Source organism: Pagrus pagrus (genome assembly GCF_965226575.1).
Source record: "Pagrus pagrus genome assembly, chromosome: 5".
Classification (NCBI taxonomy): Eukaryota; Metazoa; Chordata; class Actinopteri; order Spariformes; family Sparidae; genus Pagrus; species Pagrus pagrus.
In genome coordinates this window covers 29,884,924-29,903,480 of record NC_140189.1, presented here as the reverse complement: position 1 = coordinate 29,903,480, position 18,557 = coordinate 29,884,924, and the positions used below count along the sequence as shown (strand labels likewise).

The 18,557-nt window shown below is 39.4% G+C and overlaps 1 protein-coding gene across 8 annotated transcripts in view; it reads left to right on the top strand.

Annotated features, from left to right (window-relative positions):
• The window catches only part of diaph2 (diaphanous-related formin 2), a 397,495-nt gene that overhangs the window by 269,656 nt on the left and 109,282 nt on the right, over nt 1-18,557 (top strand). The window contains exons 26-27 of one of the 8 annotated variants that reach the window (XM_084353757.1): nt 11,988-12,049; nt 12,143-12,191. The exons of the other annotated variants lie outside the window; for them this stretch is intronic. Of the exons in view, the coding sequence (XP_084209883.1) occupies nt 11,988-12,049; nt 12,143-12,163 (83 nt within the window). The 3' untranslated portion in view covers nt 12,164-12,191. Of the gene's footprint in view, nt 1-11,987; nt 12,050-12,142; nt 12,192-18,557 lie in introns of those variants that run through there. 8 annotated transcript variants of the gene reach the window in all.

Sequence of the window (18,557 nt, the reverse complement as noted above, 5' to 3'; positions counted from 1 at the left end):
GGTAAGGCGGGACAGAATCGATTGTTGCTGGCCAAATTGAACCTGTGTCGAGCTGCAGGCAGCCACGAGATAAAGCCTCTGACGCTGTCTGCTGTGTTTATCATCAGGTGGCCTTTTCTGTGTGTGCTATGCTGGGATTTTGATGTGTTAAGTCATAATAGGGGAGCCACCATTCTTTGGAGGGGCTGCCAATAAAATCGCAGACAGAGGGGATTATGTTTCATGTCAGCCCATTATTGTTTTCGGTACAATTTTTTTTTTTTTTTTTTTTTTTCACCTGGAGAGGCCTTTGCCTTGATTTAGCTGCTTTCTATCCTGTTTTGCCTTGGTCCATTGTTTTGTTTAGATTCAGGAGGCAAAGTTTTCAATGTGATGCTCTTTAAACAGCTTACATTGTATTTTACTGTGGGCTTGTACTTCTACCAGTAGTTTTCCCCAGTCATTTTGCCAACCATGGCTTGTCTTGTAGTTGTAAGACCCAGATCAATAGATGGTGTTATTTCCATTATAGACTATTTCCCTCCTCTCAGAAGCCTTTGCGGAATATGTATTGAAAATTGCAATTGTGTTGTCTTTCTCTGAAACTGAAGAAAAAAAACAAAAAAAAACAAATCATCCACATCCTCAACAACGTGTTTGGCTCTTTGGACTCGGTGAAGCAATTTGACGTCACAAGTGCAACAAAAGCACTCTGTACTTTTTTTTCCCCTTTTCCTTCTCCTCTGTGTTTATCGACACACTGTACCGTCACCCACTGTATCTGAATGTGTTAGTTATAGTTGACTTGTGCCAGAGTGTGTTCTGGCGCTCGGAGTCAGTTATCATCTCAGACTTCCCGAGACAGTCATTCTGTTAGCTAGTTGTTAGCTGGATTTATAGTTAAACCTACTGATTAACAAGTACACAAATATTAATCATTTTTTATGACTGCAGTGTAAACTGAGACAGCTGTCAATATAATGTTAGACCAGTTCACTCCAATATAAAGACATGTTCTGCACCCATATTGAGTCAGTTACATACACCAATTTTATCACATGAAATAGATTGGCCTGATTCATAGGGCAGTATTGAAGACAGCAGCAAACTACTTGTATTGCCAATGACTGTGTCCTCTGCCAAGTCTTCCCTCTCCACCAACAGTGCGTGAGTGTGCTCCTGCGAGTGTAAGACCTTGGCAGAGGATGCTCATACAGTGTGTTTGGTCTGTCTTGGACTCGAATACGCCCCGACAGAGAAGCCTCTATCAGCCTGTGTGACCCTGAATCTCTGTTCCAGGATAGCCTGTCTTAGCAAGAGTTCATGTTGTGTGCTACCACGTACCCATTGGAGTGTGCTATCTTCGTTGCACAAGTCTTTATCTGGGATGACCAGCTAAATACTGCCCACCTGTTCCCAGAGAAGGTGGGCAATAGCCTCGTAGCTAATCAGGCAGGCCATTAGCAGGAAATGACAATGACTCCAGTAATTTTATGGGCACATTTAAAGCTTTCTTCTTAGAGGAAGGCAATGATAATCCCCTCTTTCCGCCCTTGGGGTATGTTCCCAAGCTGACTTAATCAAGTGCAGAAAAGAATCATATAGTACCAGTGCTTCTCAAGCATGCAGCATGGAGCTCAAGGATGTGTTTAGATGCTAGCTACCGCTTGCTGTATTGTACCGACATACCCAAAGCTGAACCTCCCCTTGTCCTTTTAAAATCTTTAGAGGAGAATATTCACTTATTGGAGCCACTACTTGCAGTTACAAGCCGTATGTAGCCGTGGATATGAAGCTGGATGGATGTTTTCATCCGTTCCCACTCATGCCCCTGGTTGTCTGTCAGGTTTTATAGCTTTCGCCTGCCCCACTTTACCATGAAATGCTGACCACCTGCAGTCAACGATGGAGGAAAAAAGCCACATGCAGTTATATTGGACTGCAACTAAGAGAGCTCTGAAGACGTAACAACTGTGCAATTGACCCTTCTGTCCATATTTTCCTCAGTAAATGAAAAGTCTTCAATGATAATGTTCCACACTCAGAGGCTTCAGCTTTGCCCCCTATTGTTGGCAGAGATGCACCCTTTTTTTGTCCTTACTGTCCTGAGCAGAGACTCTTACAATCATCATTCTATAAAGTCCACATAGGTGTCCTAATACGCTTGTACAGTATGGCTAATAAAAGAGTGTTATCTAGCACTATCCTTGTGTCTAGTGAGGAAAGGTTTTCATAGAGAAATAGGCCTACATTGAATGACCTGCTGATCCAATGGCTACCTAAACAATAAGAAGGAAGAAGATATTTGACTACAAAGAATGGCTTAATTCATCCTCTCAGAGATCCTCAATCCTCAGTACTGTACTGCATCTAATACCAACATTTCAAATCAGATAATATTGAGAAACACTATTGTAAATGAGGTGTAAAACCAGGAAGTCTTTAAGTTAGCCCCCAGAAAACAACTGTCTCTCCATTGACTGAAACTATTTTGTTATAATGATTTACCCCCTGGACATGTTTTCCAAACACATTCCTGGTACTTTGAAGGTTAACATTTCATTTTCTTGGTGACCTATATTTATGGAGTAGTACAGTGCTTTCAGGGCACTGGCAGGCAAAGCCTAAAGCTGTTGGTTATTACAATGGGCTGATTGGCTGCAAGCTACAAACCCCCCTAAGTAATGGCTAAATGGGAGCACACAATGAAGCTGCTTCGGGCTACAAGATAACAGCACAAACACCCCCAGTACTGTAAGTCTTTTGCAGTTCTACTTTCCTAATGTTTTTTGGCAGCTCTACGGCACTTAGCACCTGAAACAGTCAAATCCTTACTGACCACAGGCTTTGGAAGCCTCCCCTCTGTCCACGTGGTGCTGAGGTTGTTGATATGTTCCATGTTTTTGTTCTATTAATGGAGTGATCTGGCAGTTTTTGGTAGCAAAAAAAAAAAAAAAAAAAAGTCCAAAACCTTTTAGGACTTAGTTTTGAGGTGTGGGGTAGACGGACAGCTATCTTTTTTTTTTCTTTGATGTGTATTTTAGTTTCCAGGAGCCCGATGTCTTTGGGTGAGAGAGCTTCCGTTGACGTTTTCTCATAAACAGCGTGATTGGATGTAGATACAGTAGCTGAACCCTCATTTCGTGTAATGGCAGTCAACTTGACTGTTGTGGTTGTGTTTGCTATGGTGCATAAAGACTGCTAAAGTAATAGGTCCGAAAACTCGGAAACTAGTTAGCATTTTTGCACTCCCGGTTCCCTTATTTCAAAGCCATTGGGTTTTTTTAATGGGTTTTTGGTAAAATGCCTGTAATAAGTTCCGTGGTCACAACAGATTGAAGATATTTACATGTTTTGTTCACGTTATTAAATGTCCCACAATTATATTATACAGTGCTTACATGTCTTAAAAATGGCAGTTGCTAACAAGTAGCTAAATGAGACTACAGAAGTCGTCAGGGACATGACGACATCATGCCGAACACGGGACTCATCTAGTCACTAGTCCATCTTTACAAGGAAAGTTTAGTGGCAAATTATTATAACTCTAACTTTACATGCTGTAGATTTATCAATTTATAGAAAATGTGTATAATAATTGATACTTAAAGGTGGTGACGTTTAAGTCATGCGACGCAGTGTACTCCATTTATAACCTAACATTAGCTTTTTACATGTAGATATTTCAAATATGCTTCGAAGATCACAAAAATGATGTTCATTTGTGAAATCCAAGATGCACTCTAATGACTTTGCTGCTTGACACAGTCACTGTGTTGATTGAATGTAGTTGAGTATAACTTACAATACAATTAGTTTGAGCTTTTGTCAGTAGTCCCACATATGTGAAGTATTATCTTGAACAGTGTACTAAACTATATCTTACAACACACAACATACAACGTTTGTTCTCCAGTCGCACACATTGCACCAATTGGGAAACATTTACACTTGATAAATAATTGATTGTTAAGAAGTGTTTAATGTCACTTAATCCTATATCAATGTATCGTTTGTCTTATGTCCTAAACTGGATACATCTAAAATTGAGTTGTGAGATTCTTCTTAACTTGAAATTTCTCATATGATATTGCCACCCTGTGTGTCAGCGCTTGTCATTACTAAGCCCTTCTGTTGGCCTAGGGAAGATGTAGACTGCCATGTGTCCTCTCCAGTTCACATGGAGTCACCAGCTGCTTCTTTTCACTTCTCAGTGAGATGTGGTAAATGGACTGCGCTATTCTACTTCTAAGGACAAAGTGCAATTGCCTCTCATTCACCCGTTCACAAACCGATGGTGGCAGATCATGTGTTTGGGGTTCAGTGTCTTGCTCAAGGACACTTTGACATGTGGATAGGGGGAACCTTGGATCAAACCCTGCTTAGCCTCTGATACTGGACGAGATCCAGCATTCTCAGAGCGGTACGGGCCTAAGCATGTGAGGGCGTAATAATCCCACCCACCTCACCGGCCACCTCATCCTTGGTGGCAGGGCTATTTCTCTTGCCACCTGGGCGCACACAGCAACTGTATTTTAGGACAAAGATGTGAAATTAAAATTTAATATCCTTTTTTCTATTTCAATCCGTGTTTGTATGTGTATCACAGCTTTTTCTCTGCCAAAGTGCCTTTCAGCATGATTTTTTTTTTCATACATTGATTAATGCGAGAGCCTGATTGTCTCAAACTCTCCCAGTAAAAGCCGATCAATTCCTCTGATTTTCACCCATCTGTGTTTCTATATGTTTTGTGACATGCCACATACATCACAGTCCTGGCTTGCTCCTTGCTCCAATGCTGTATCAAGCTACTCTGTATGGGGGGGATGAGTAAAAACAAGAAAATCAGCGAGTTAATTCATCTCCCAGCTCGAAAGTCTCATTACACTACTGATGAGTCTAAGGATTGCCTGAGGTGGAAAGAGGTTGTGTTTATGGCTCGGCAATCGTGCGTACCGAGTCCCCTTGTCTCATGTGGATGGAAAACAAAAGACATGCCGACACTCCAGCCAAATTAATACTGAACACATCCTTGTTTAAATACTTCATGATTGTACACTTATTTAAACATATGTTTCTAAAGAGATGTGCTGTCCTATGAAGTCTTTATATGGTGGCTGCTAAATGAAGACAGATATGGTTGGTGGGAGAATTGATCTGACCTTTCTCGCTGCGTAAGGAATATGAATCTCTGCTCATCTAATATATTAGTGTGCCATAGGGACACAGGCAATCCTAATTTAGGCAGATACATGTAGGTCACAGCAGAGCTACAAGCAGAAGTGGAACAAATGTATGTAATCTATATGCATGCTCTGTAGCAGTTTTAGAAACTATCTAGGCATCTGTTTGTTCAACTAGTTGAATCACTGTGCATGTTTGTTTGTTTTTTCAAAAGTAAATTTAAAGAAAAAGGACTTGAAGGGGCTCTGTGTAACAGTTTGTAGCAATTTACATACATTGGTCACTTTTTTATTGGCAATTTGTGAGCGGATTGTAACATGATGCAAACATTTGTTGTTAAATGCTGCTGGTCTGTGGATTTCTTTGTAAAGTTCTCGAGTCTGATTTTCCCGACAGTCCAAAGGATGTGACACGACACAGAATTACCACACAGCCCTTTTAAACACACAATATAGAGCAACTAGGGGCCTCTGAATCAAACAAAATACATGGATTGATGGATTGAGTCAGTGTCTTCATTGTTAAACATCCAACATTACTGGTGAAAATCTATCTGATGTGATCTATTAGAATTTTATTCTCGTTTGCCGACTTCTTTCCTCAATCTGACGTTTCTTCGGAAGTTATAGGTGCAGGACCAACCAAATAAAAGGCACCATCACTTTGAATATAATTAGGATTTCTCTAGGTTTGAGCATTGTTGGAAACATTTAGGAAAATGTAGAGTTGAGTCACAGGTTGACTTGTGTTGATTGGTGTGGGGGTTGCTGGATCGTGACAGAAATCTGAAGAGTTTGACGAAGAAAAAAATCACATTACCCAACACATATTTTGGTTGCAGGTGTTGCAGGTTCACACAGCTGCTGTTAAAAGGTTGATTCCCAGAAATGCACCTCAACATTTAGAAATTACAGACCATGCTGTATAACACTGACAAATTCCCAGTGGAAAATAAGTAATGAATGAGCGGAATAATTCACGTATCAGTTGGTATTTAAAAGAGAAAATATTCAGTATACGTTTTCTCTCAGTCGCAAAAGAAGGTCATTATTATTACAGAGTCAGTGTGCATATTATCCAATACTCGTGTCTCTAAATGCACATGTATGAGTTGCTAAGGCTATGGTGATGGTTGTAATATGCATTTGCTGCATTCATATTTGGGTTTGTGCCTTCAACTCAATAATTCAAAATGCATTCTTCCTGCCACTGCCAAATACCTTTTACCCAGTTTCCCATCTTCCAGTCAATGAGCTTATTTAATGCCTTTATTTACCTTCCCATCCCCTGCTCCGCTTCTGTTGTTAGAGAACCACCATAACCAGTCATCTGCGCTAGAAGATAAAACCAATATGCTGAGGGGATGTGACCTACCATCTGACAGATGCCTCTTCAGTATGACTGCTCAGCTTAAAGCCAATCAAAAGAGCCTGGCTGTCTTTTCTCCTTCAGTGAATACATAATTTCCATCTAAATCTCATCAATAATCAGGGATGGCGATGGCAGCAATTGGCATGATTGCCAGAGTTCACAGAGCAATGCTTGAAAAATGTAAAGGATTGCTGTCTCGAAGGATGGATGGTGTAAATCAAACACGGAGAGATTAAGGGCCCACATTCCTCATCGGTAGTGTGGTCTTTTGGGACTATTGAGGTGAGGTGTACTGTCAGCAATATAGACTGGAATGTTCCTTTAAGTGTAAGCCAAGACCAAACCTGTATTAAAAAAGAGAAAAACATAGTTAGTGCCAACTCTGTGAAATCCCCTTTGTGGTGTTTAAAATATTGGCAGAGCAGTTATTTTGCTTTCAGTATTGAAGCCGCATTGTCTGTTGAAAATAAGGCATACATTGAAAGGGATGGGTTTTAACAATTTTTGGAAACAAGTTTATTCACTTTTTGTGAAGAGTTGAAGATGAAAAGATCTCGATCGATATCACTCACATATCCGTCTGTTCAATGTGGAGCTGGAGCCAGGAGATGGTTAGTTTAAAGACTGGAAATGGTGAGAAACAGACTAGCTGTCTAAAGTTAGAAAAAGAGTAATGGGTTATGTTTTTCGTTTGTTTGGTTTGTTCTTTTCATTCATAAAAAGTAAGTTTTCAGAGGTGCTAGTTGGCTTTTTCTTTTATTTGTAATGATCTGTTTATTTCTTTATGTTACTCTGGACAGAGCCAGGTTGCCATTTTCCCTGTTTCTAGCTGTCATGCTAAGCCAGGCTAATGGTCTTCTGGCTCCAGTATTATATTGGAACGACATACAGTATGTGAGGTATCAGTCTTCTCATCTAAAACTCAAAGTCTATAAACACATTTCCCAAATGTTGAACTATTTCCTTTAGCTTCAGAATAAAATCTGCCGCAGTTCAAAATCAACATCAGAACATAAAACACTGATACAGACCTACAGTGACAAAACCGTATTTAGCAAACATATGGATTACCCCAGATAACCCCAGAATCCCAGTAATCCATGACAAACTCTTGCTGTTTCCTGGACGAAAGCGAGAATATGTTTGTACTGTGTATGAAGGCTTTTATGAGAATCATATGCAGTGATTGGGGGAGCAAATATCTCTACATTGCTTCATCAACAAAAGTAAGAGAGCGAGGCAAGCACAGTCCTTGAGTCATCACCCGCCCTCACACTCCTCTAATGAGTCATGCACCACCACACATGTGCAGACGGTTAAGCATTAAAAATCTAATTTCTGAAATATGCTCAGCAGTCCAAGCGATAATTTGAACAGACCCATATTTTGCTAAATAAAATAGCTCCTCATTATACATTTATAAATATGTCTATGGGAGTTCAATGACATTTACCTCTCAGCTTTAAGGTAGAACTAATTCTAATATATGCATGTTTACCTTGCCAGAAATTATATTTGACACATTACATGCTGACAACATTCTGGCAAATGATAATCATGTAGTTTTTAATATTACATTTAAATATGCACATTGTAATCTAGATTGTATTACTTTAATTAGAAAGCAGTTTCAGTCGGTTTATTTCTTTACATCAGACCACCATATTGCATTCATAATTTATGTAAGCATTCTCACCGCTTATTTCCATCATTTCAAGAAAGACATCTCCAAAAAACAAAACAAAACACCCCATTGTTCATTTACTGTAGCTGAGGTATATTTCAATTTCTTTCTGTCAAGTTGTGGGAAAGCATTTGTGTTCAGGCACTGTATAGAAGGAGTCAAACTCATCTGTCTCACTGAGAAAAAAAGATGTTTAAAATTAACTTCAGTAGGATTTGTGCACATATGGCCATAAAAAGAGCTTCCTCTTGTCTGGCAACAGTACCTCTCACAGAGGGAGCTCTTGAGCTACAAATGGGAGCATAACAGAAACCCAAATGACGGGAGGGGAAACAGAGAGAGTCTAAGGAAAGAAGAGAACAAAGAGTTACTAAGATACAGGATGAGGGCGAGACAGGAAAAACTAGCATGATGTTTTTGAAGGGAATGTGTTAGAGAGCAAAAAAAAAAAAAAAAAGGTGAGACTAACAGTCAAGGAATGAACGTTATCACACTTCGTCCCAGACAGGTGACCTTGATGTTTCTGATGAAGCGCACCATCAGTTGTAAGCATTTCTTTTTTCCTCAGAATTGAAATCCATGTCAAATAATGCTGCCTTTGAAACATAAAGTTACTAAAGGTTAAAATAGCGGTAATCGGGGCCGTATTACAGGAACAAGTATATCTGTAACCTTAAAGAGTTTAGTGAGCTGAATCTTCTATCTTATTTTGTAGACATCATAAATTATCGTATCATTATTTTGTATTATTTTTACAGCACTGCTTGTTGTTCAACTTTATAATTATTTTCTTAATAAACCTTTTTTAGTTCATAGAGATATGTGCTCGATGAATCATGTTCAACACTGTACATGTATACAAATCTTCTCTACTAACAAGGCAAGGATATTTGATAAGCCTGCAGATAGATGAATAATAATCAATGAAAAAAAAATATGTGCAGTTTCTGCTATTTTGAATGTTAAATGACTCTAAGATAAAAAAACAAAACAAAACATATGCTCGAGCAGTGGCTTTAGTGTCTGGTATTCTTTGTACGAACGCTGTGGTCAACTTCACGTCAGTTTTGATGGATTGAGGGGGGCGAGTTTTCATGGTGAAAAAAAGGCGTCAAAAAGGCTGCAGTCCTCTTCTCATCAACCTTGTTTTCCAGCTGGCAGTTGTGGCAACATCAGACAGAGAAAATTAGCCTCAAGCTGGTAAACTTAGTAGAGCATCTAACAAACTGAAAGGCCAAAACTGAGCTAAAAGGATCACATTTGACTTGCAATCATCAGGTGGCCACAAACACCACTTCAAATGAATGCTAATGTTGGTCTGTGTCTGCTAGAGGCACAAATTGATAATTGCTCGCCACTGAGTTTGCCTCAGCAACTGTATAAGGTAATAATCTGTCAGATGCTGTGATTACAGCTCATTCGGATGTCTCGAGTGGCAAAACAAATCTGTTAATGCGGTCTCAGACTGCATTTTACCAAGGTTAACCTCGTCTCATATGTCTCAATAAACTTTGAATACATCACATTTAGATACTATTGAATTTAGGCAATAGCGCAACGTGTAAATCTCAAGTGTGTCTTAAAAACAAGGAGTGAGGCATTATTATGAATCATGAATTGTAATCATGTGGACATGACACATCTTCTATTGCTCCTGCAAAGATCCAATCAACACCGCACTTTACACAACCATGTTTTAGCTGCTTGCCTCATAGTTATGTATATGAATTCACCATATGGTTTTGTTTTTATTTGTTTTTAAAAAAATAACCTTTCATTTGACGTTGGACATCAAGATATATATTACAACCCTGATTCCACAAAAGTTGGTATGTTGTGTAAAACATAATTGAACAGAATGTGATAACCTGCCAATCCTTCTTGGCATATACTCTAGTGAAAACAGCACAAATACAATTTTTTTAATGTTTCACCTCATCAACTTATTTTTTTTAATCAAATATATGACTATTCTGAATTTGGTAACAACAGCTTGTTTCAAACAAGTTGGGACAGGGGCAACAAAAGACTGGGAAAGTTGTGGAATGCTCCAGAAATACCTGTTTGGAACATTCACAGGTAAACAAGTTTATTGATAACAGATGATAGTATCATGATTGGGTATGAAAGGGGCATCCTCCAAAGGCTCGGTCATTCACGAGCAAGGATGGGTCAAGGTTCACCGCTTAGTGAAACACATGGTTGTATAAAGGGCATTACTACATGGGCTCAGGATTGCACTCTGTTTTTATGTACGTCTTGTGCCAGCATGACTTTGTGGTCTCTCTTTGTTTTATTTGAGTTTCTCTTGTGCCAGCCAGGTTTCTCGTCTGGCATTTAAGATCAGTCAGTCAAGTTTTGTTCCATTTGTCAAACCTCACAAGGATGCACACCAAAAAATGTACAACCGACACACTGAATGACAACTCAACCCAACAAGAACAATGCAAACATAAAAGTGTTACACAGCGTCCCCAATTTTTTTTTAGGAATCTGGATTCTACACAGCATGTGTAACCCTCTCGCACATGGCTATTAGACTATTATACTATTATTGTTTTCATTATTACAGAATTTAGAAAGGGATTGAAACACAGATGAAGGTGACAGCATGACAAAGATGTTTAGACCTAAACCTTAAATTTCAGAGCAATTACACTTATATACATATCTCAGATGAGATTCCAAAGTGTGTCAGATTAAATTGGTCATGTTGTGAGGCAGAATTGCTCTGTGCTCAGGTATCTGTGTTTGTGTGAGTGTGTGTGTTTGCCCTTGGGCTTGCTTACACCTTTATAATGGCCGCTTGCAGCTACTGCATATTAATTGATGTTGTTATACTTAATCTAAAATATTTAAAAGTCAGGATTTTGTATTTGGATTATTTCTCTTGAGCACATACAGAGTAATATTGTTACATCCACATTCTTTATACTTTCCATTTCTTGGTAGTGCATTTTTCAGAACCCAGGCAAGTCAATAAGTCAAGTAAGGTTTTGGGTCTCTCCGATCTAGAAATGTCAAGTGAAGTGTGTCCCTCGGAGGTGTCAGGTGAAATAGCCTCGGCTATGCGATAAGGTGCAACTTTGAAGTTGTGAATGAGGTTAGAGGCATGAGTCAACCTCTGCAGGCTATTATGACCGCCACACCCCCATCACTGAGCATCTCTCCTGTCTATTGCACACACACACAAGTCATGTTCTTTCCCTCCCCCAGAATCTCCTCGTTCCTGTGAATGCACTGCTTCAGAGTATTTAATACCACAAGTCTGTTGCTTACCCATATCATTTTGTTTGCATTTATTTATTCAGTCAATGTGGATGACTGCAAGACAGTGGTCATTAATTGATCATTAATTAAATGCAGTTGTATCAGTCATTTAGTTGTATTAGTCATTAGCAAACAGCAATTAATTGGTTGTTGTACTAGCAAATGTGGCTTTCATAAAGATATCAGATAGTATGCATCTCTTAATTTATCTGGTTTGGGAAGAGAGCTGAGGTTTTTATTCAAACACATCCTCCAGCTCCAACTGCTTCACTCGACAGCTCACTCATTTCAACGAGCCAGCAAGCACTGACAATAATATCGCGTGAACATGCATCAAAACAGACAACACTCACTTGGCACCTCGGGCTACGGTCACTCATACTGTATCCCATCGGTATCTTTCATGTGCAGAGTGCCTTGCCTTTTTAAAGAAAAAATAGGCTCCACAACCACCCACCGACACCTAACTCTTACCTTTCTCTTGTTTGTGTGACACCAGAAACGTATCATAACAACATCACAGAAAAATATGTCTTGGCAAGGAGAAATGACCATCTTCAAGTAAGTGCATGACGAGCGTTTAGGTGGTTGATTGTCAGGAGAGAGGAGGTAAACCATTGTGCCCCTGTGAGTTCCTTATTCTTTTTATTGCAGAGGGCACAGACTCACATATAGCACCAGCACATCACCCTGACTGATTTCCTCAGCACTTCCTGGGGGATTGACATCACCTCAGGTCAATGTCTAAACTTTCCCATGCATCAAAATATATTGTAATTGACTCCATTTGTAATTCCTCCAGAGATCTGGCACTGGGCTGGAGCTCTGATGGCTGCCGAAAGCAATAAAGTCTCACAGACATGACCCCCATTGTAAACAAGGGCTTCCTTCCAGAGTGTGAGTTACAGTAAAGTGCGGTTTTTCGGTGTCTGGCTTTACTTCTCGCTCTTTGGCTGCAGCCCATACTTCCCTTCAAATGTTGTAATTTCAAAATCGTGTTATTATTAGTTCCTGTGGCATGTTTTATTCTTCTTGGGTTAATGCCCATGCGCTCCACTCCTTTCCATTAGATTTTGCAGTTTTAGAATATAGGATAACCCACTATAATATGATTTTTTTGATGAGTTTTTTTTTTTATATATATATATAAAAAGATACCTGTGTTGGCTGGGAAGGAGGTAAAATAAATACTGCATTACACTGCGAGCTGTAGCTGTAATAATGAATGTTACAGCAATTAATATAATAGCACCGCTGATGTGCTGTTAGTAATGCACTTATTCTGTTGTGGTATAAAATAACGTAACATATGGGACTTCATCAGTTCTCACTTAAGTTTCCTATCATTAGATTAAATATGATAATCCCCCCCAAATATTAATTGCGTCTTGATTTATTGAAAAAGCTGTAGTCTGTGATCATAGCTGCAGTGGGCATTTGCAGATTAACCATTACATATTTTAACCCTATGGTTTTGCTCCTGGGGAGGGGCATCAGCTCTAATCAGAACCCCAAATCCTTCATTATGATAACAGTTCTTTTACATGGAGGGTTTCAGGAAAATGCAAATTAAAAGAGGAAATAGAGCAAAAGTAACAAGGATTTACCCTTTTATGTGCACACAATTAGTGCAACATTGATGGGAAATTGCATTTGTGATTGTTTGTGTGTGCAGTGTGGATTTGTGTCCACTGAGTAAAATTAATGACATCGTCTACCACCAACATTGTCTCTATTTTCTGGTATGATGTAACAATATAATTCTTCCATATGTGTGTAATTATTTATAGGGGAACATTAGTAGTGCATTTAATTATTTACAAATAGATAAGTGACTCGAATATATATATTTTTTTCCCCCTAATAAAGCGCTGCACGAAAACAACAAAAAAACAAGCTGATAAAATGCACCATAATGTTTACAATTAATCCTGCGCCACAAGGTTTACTCCGTCTCCTTTGTTTATGATGTCCATTAAATTTCCTCATTTGCCACTTTCTCCTGCCTGCTGTTTTTAACATCTCATGATGCAAGGTAATCAGAAAGAACCATGCCACTGCTTTGTCACAGCAACAATATTACTTTCACTCCTGCAACCGGAGCCGCTTTGATTCCTGCTGAAAGGGGAACACATAGAGTTGTGTTTATCCTTTTGTCTCATTCCTCTGCTGTACTCCAGTCTGCCTCCCTCTTCATTTCCTATTCACTTTCAGGTGCCACCAACAGCTTAATGAAAAAAGACAAAGCACATGTCTTTGGGGGGGGAAAAAATGTAATTCAGAGTCATTTTAAAAGGGTAAGGGGTATTTGAAATAAATGATTTTTACAAAACGTTCTTACACAGACGTACGATTCATCACTGTCTTGGTATCATCCCTGCTGATCAATAACCAGTTTTAGCCTGATGTGATGAATATGCCCCTTGGCAGACATTATGTGTGGCTGGTCATGTGTGGAGACCCCTCAAGGTCGTCCCGTCTTTACACACGATGTTGTATATGCAAAGAGGCTGTAAGAGGAGGTCTGAGGAAAAGATAACAAGCTATGGTAAGATTACTTCTTCAAGGCTCTTAAAGGTTTTAACATCTATAATCTCTAAAGCTTGAAAGAGTTTTTATAAATGATTGAAGTGCTGATGTTATCATGGCCACACACCCCTCAGACAAACAGACCTAATTTATCTGTAGACAAACACTTTATCGAAGAAAGAAACAGACTTATTTAGATAAAAATGGTATGTCCATTTATTCTTGTTGGAATTTCTAGTCAAGCTACTTATGTGGCAATTTCCATTGGTTTATCAGTCAGTTTGTTGGTCCACCACTTTGGTCCAGGCTGAAAGATCTCAACAACTATTGCTGAATTTTGCAAAGACTCTAATAGTAGTACAGACTTTTCATATTTTCTCATTTTAAAGTCACCAGATTGCTGCACTGTTCACATTACACAGCTTTCTGTCTTGTAATCAGGAATGGTGGACGACCAGCAACAGGGTGTAAGACATTACGTGATCTTTTGCTATGAGGAATACATGATGAGTCTGTCTCGTCTCCAAACTGCATTTTGTCAAGAAAACACGTCAGACGTGATACTCTCCACAGGAAGGGATTGTTTCATCCAAAATGTTACCTAAACGACCGAATTGGTCGATTGCCAGTGACTCAAAACAACATGACTCTTTGCTTAGCACCGACAGCCGCAACAGACCTTTGCCGTTCACTCGCAGTTTGATTAAGTTTAGGCACTAAAACTACTTTAGAAAAACATTGTGGTTTGGCTTTAAAAAACTACGTTACTTATGTAACATCAGTTCCATAACATGTGATGCAACTTAACACTGTTCCTAAGTTAAAATAACTTTCTGTTGACTTTTGGTGTCACACTGGACATGGACAGTGGTCTCCTAAGTGAAAGTCCCGTGCTTGTTTTCGGCCCAACCACCCCTCCCTGCCCTCCTGGTGTATGGTCAAATGGGCCATCCAAACTGTTGCTGATTTGCAGCGAAAAGAGACGGAAGACAAAGTTGATGTCTGGCTTCTGCTCCAGCGCACTTTTGCTTCTCCTTCTCGACTCCTTCCCTTCCCTACCCCTTGTCCTGTAGCTTGTTGCATGGCTCCCTGACCAATCCCAAACATGACCAGGTATTGAGCATGATTGACATCTTTTTTTGGATTCTCATTCTTATCTTTAGGTGTTTCCACATACCAAATGAGTGCTGATTTGTGGTGAAAGAAAAAGTACAATCCTGTTGTGTGAGCTCAGCATTAGTTTGATTTGGCATCAATTTCCAGCAATTAATCAGGATCCTAATAATCCAACCAACCAACTTTCTCACCCACGCTCCTCCCCTTATCTTAAAAGCTCAATTTGTGGAAAACAACATTTTCATTTAGTTACACAATGTTAAAACTATTAGGATATTTTCCAAAAAAAACCAAACTGAAACACGTGTAAATGTTTATACATCTTTTGACCTTCTCTGTTTATGCACCTCTTCTGCATGTCTGTTTGTCCTTCTCTCCTCCTCATCTCCCATCCTACACACCCGCAAACATACACTAAATTGACTAAGGTGATGAATGCATTTATGAACGACCTTCTCCTTTAGTTTTATGTTGCATTTGTCTTTGTTTTCACAAGTGTTTACATTATTTAAAACTTGATCTTTTATTCCACGTTGGCAGCAACGTTAAAAATAAATCTCAATTTCCTTTGTAACCTTTGGCGGCGTCGCAAGAGCACTGGATGAAAGATTGGTATTATTTGTCTATAAATCAAAATGAAAATTGCCCCCTTCCACAAATGACTGCATATAAAGTTGACATCTTCACATTATAGCAGTTGATTTGGTGTCGTGAGCCGCACAGTATTTTTCCTTGGCAGTTTATTTGAAGGAAACGGGGGCAAAGCTTAATGAAATACTTTTTGTCTGTCTTCTGTTCATAGCTGTGAGTAATGCGTCAGGGGGACAGTATTACAGCGCTCATATCAACAACTGAAGGATGTTGACCACAGCTGTTTTTTTTTTTATTCACACAAGTTTACTTCATGCCACTGTTTTTTTTATCGTTTATTTTGCTGTACAAGAACGTAGCCATCTAAAGCATGCAAGAAGACAACTGAAAAGAAATGCTCTGTTACCTGAGAAGAAACTGTGTGCATGTGCTGGCTTAGAAACCTGGAGAGAGAGATATTTTTTTCTGTGTCATTGAAAGACACAAGGCCTTGCTGACAGCAGTCATTAGAATAATTTTACATGTTTCAGAAATCCATTTCGGTCTGTAAAGGCAGAATATACAACCCCCTCTATCCCCTCTGTTTCTCCTCTGATCCACTTGAAATGTGTACTCAGAAGATACCACTGTTGCCGTGTTTTGTACCCCGCAAAATAGCAGCTTTTTTCCTTTTTTTTGTGGTAATTTTACTAATGATATCCCAGAAGAGTCCGTGCTAGATTCAGTAGACACTAGATTATTAGAGCAAAGAAGGGATAGACATAAAAAAAAGCATAAACATATCCATACCATTAATATATATATATATATATATATATATATATATATATATATATAAAAGATTGCTTTCTATGATAGGCAAAACATTAGTACACTTGTGCTACATTTTTGTGTGCCAGCTTTTCTCAACGATAAGTAATTCCCATGTAAAGAACAGTCTGTATTGTAGTCCCATGGCTTCACTCTGATCCTGTAAATGGCTCCCTTGAAACACCATCGCAGTTCGCTTGAGCCACACTTTCTTGGCTACCATGGTTACTATGATCAGTGTTACAGCCAAATTATTACTCAGTACTATCGCCCGTGCCACAAGCAGCTCTCAAAATCCACAATGGATGACGAAGACCTTCCCGTTGCTCAACACATGCATGCGATTGTAATGTTTTTCGTCCCTTGCATCCGTCTGTCCCACCTACCGCGCTGTTCATTTTCTTTTTTTCACCATTAGTAAGGCTGAGATCATAGTGACAAGAGCGTGTGTGTGTGTCTCAGAGGCCCCATCAGTGGAGAAACAGGGTATGTGATAGTGTGGTTTTCTCACTGTCACCCCCGGGAGTCAGTTCTGTGAGAATGTAAGAGGAGGGATTGTGAAACTCCCAGTCACTGGATCCGTCCAGCCAGTCAGCTAGCTGCAAAGTCTAATAATTACACTGACCTCAGCCTCAGTCTTATTGTATTGCTCCTGGACTAGATAGTTTGTGTGTGTCTGCGTTTGTTTGTGCTTTCCAATGGAGGCGCACTTCAGATTAGTATCAAGGTTGAAGGTTGCGTTGGTGTGCTCGGAGTGCATGCGATCCACAGTCTTGCCATCCAGTCTTATTGTCAGAAAATGAGAAAAAAGAATCCAGAGAGAATTCAAGCTATGGAATTAATGTAAAGCACGACAAGGTTGACCCTTGTTTTACTAAGGCCGCATCTCTTGACAGCTTGTCCATTACCCTCTCCTCACTACCTCAGCTCTTCAGATAGTAGGTAGATTCAGATAGTCTGGTGAATGGACTAACCTTGCAGATGTGACGGTAGCAGGGGTAAAATTATAAATGTTGACGAGATCTGTCCTTTTCGGTGTCTCATTTTGCCATCAGTCTCTGTCTCTCTGAAGCATGTCAAACTGACTAGCTGCAAAATCGGGCCAGTTGCTGTGCATGCATGCTTATTGTTTTGTATCTTCATTTTTGCAAAGGGAGTTTTAAGTATGATTGCCATCTGTTTGCTTATCTGTTTATGTTGAGCCAACACTTTGAAACTCAAGGCTGACACATTAACGCTCTTGAGAAGAAGGCTCTTTTTTTTTTTTTTTTGTCTTTCACAAACCTGTGACCCTTCCATTGAAACAGACCCAACCTTCAAGTTTTCAATGAATGTTTTTCCTGTGTGTCGTAGTGGTTTTTTTTTTTATTATTTACATTTTCAGTTTTGTTCCTGAAAGACCAAGGCCTTTAGTTGTGAAAGATGAGAATGAAAGAATGATGATGATGAAAAGCCATTTAAATTGAAATTAAACTGTTAGAGAAGGTTTTTGCTTAATGCAGTCAATATTGCAATGGAATAACAAAGCATGTGAAACTGTGTATGTGAAATGTATGGCTGCAATTCAAATACTCATACTATGAAGGTTTATCGTGAAAGAGGTCACGGAGCAGGTTTTAAAGACCGACTTTCCGCATAAAACTTTTAATTTCATGTTGTTGTTTTTTTCTTTCATCTTTGAGACCAGTTACGTATATGTGCGTGTCCAAGATTGTCTGTGTGTGTGTCAATAAAACTAAACCCTGAACAGCAACCTAAACATGGTACCATCCATCCATGCTCCTGTCCCGTCTGATCCCCTAAGACGCTGCTTTCTGTTTGAAGTCTCCACTTGAAAGGCCTGATCTGAATACTGTGGATTCCACAGCAACTCTGCAAACAGTGATTACAGACTGATTAATGAGCCACACACACACTGTGCACACACAGTTACACACGCTTGCTTTCTAGGCCACACACAAATGGATTATGCAGGAGTCAGTATGTCACAACATACAGTCCAACTCAGTCGTAGCTAATTTTT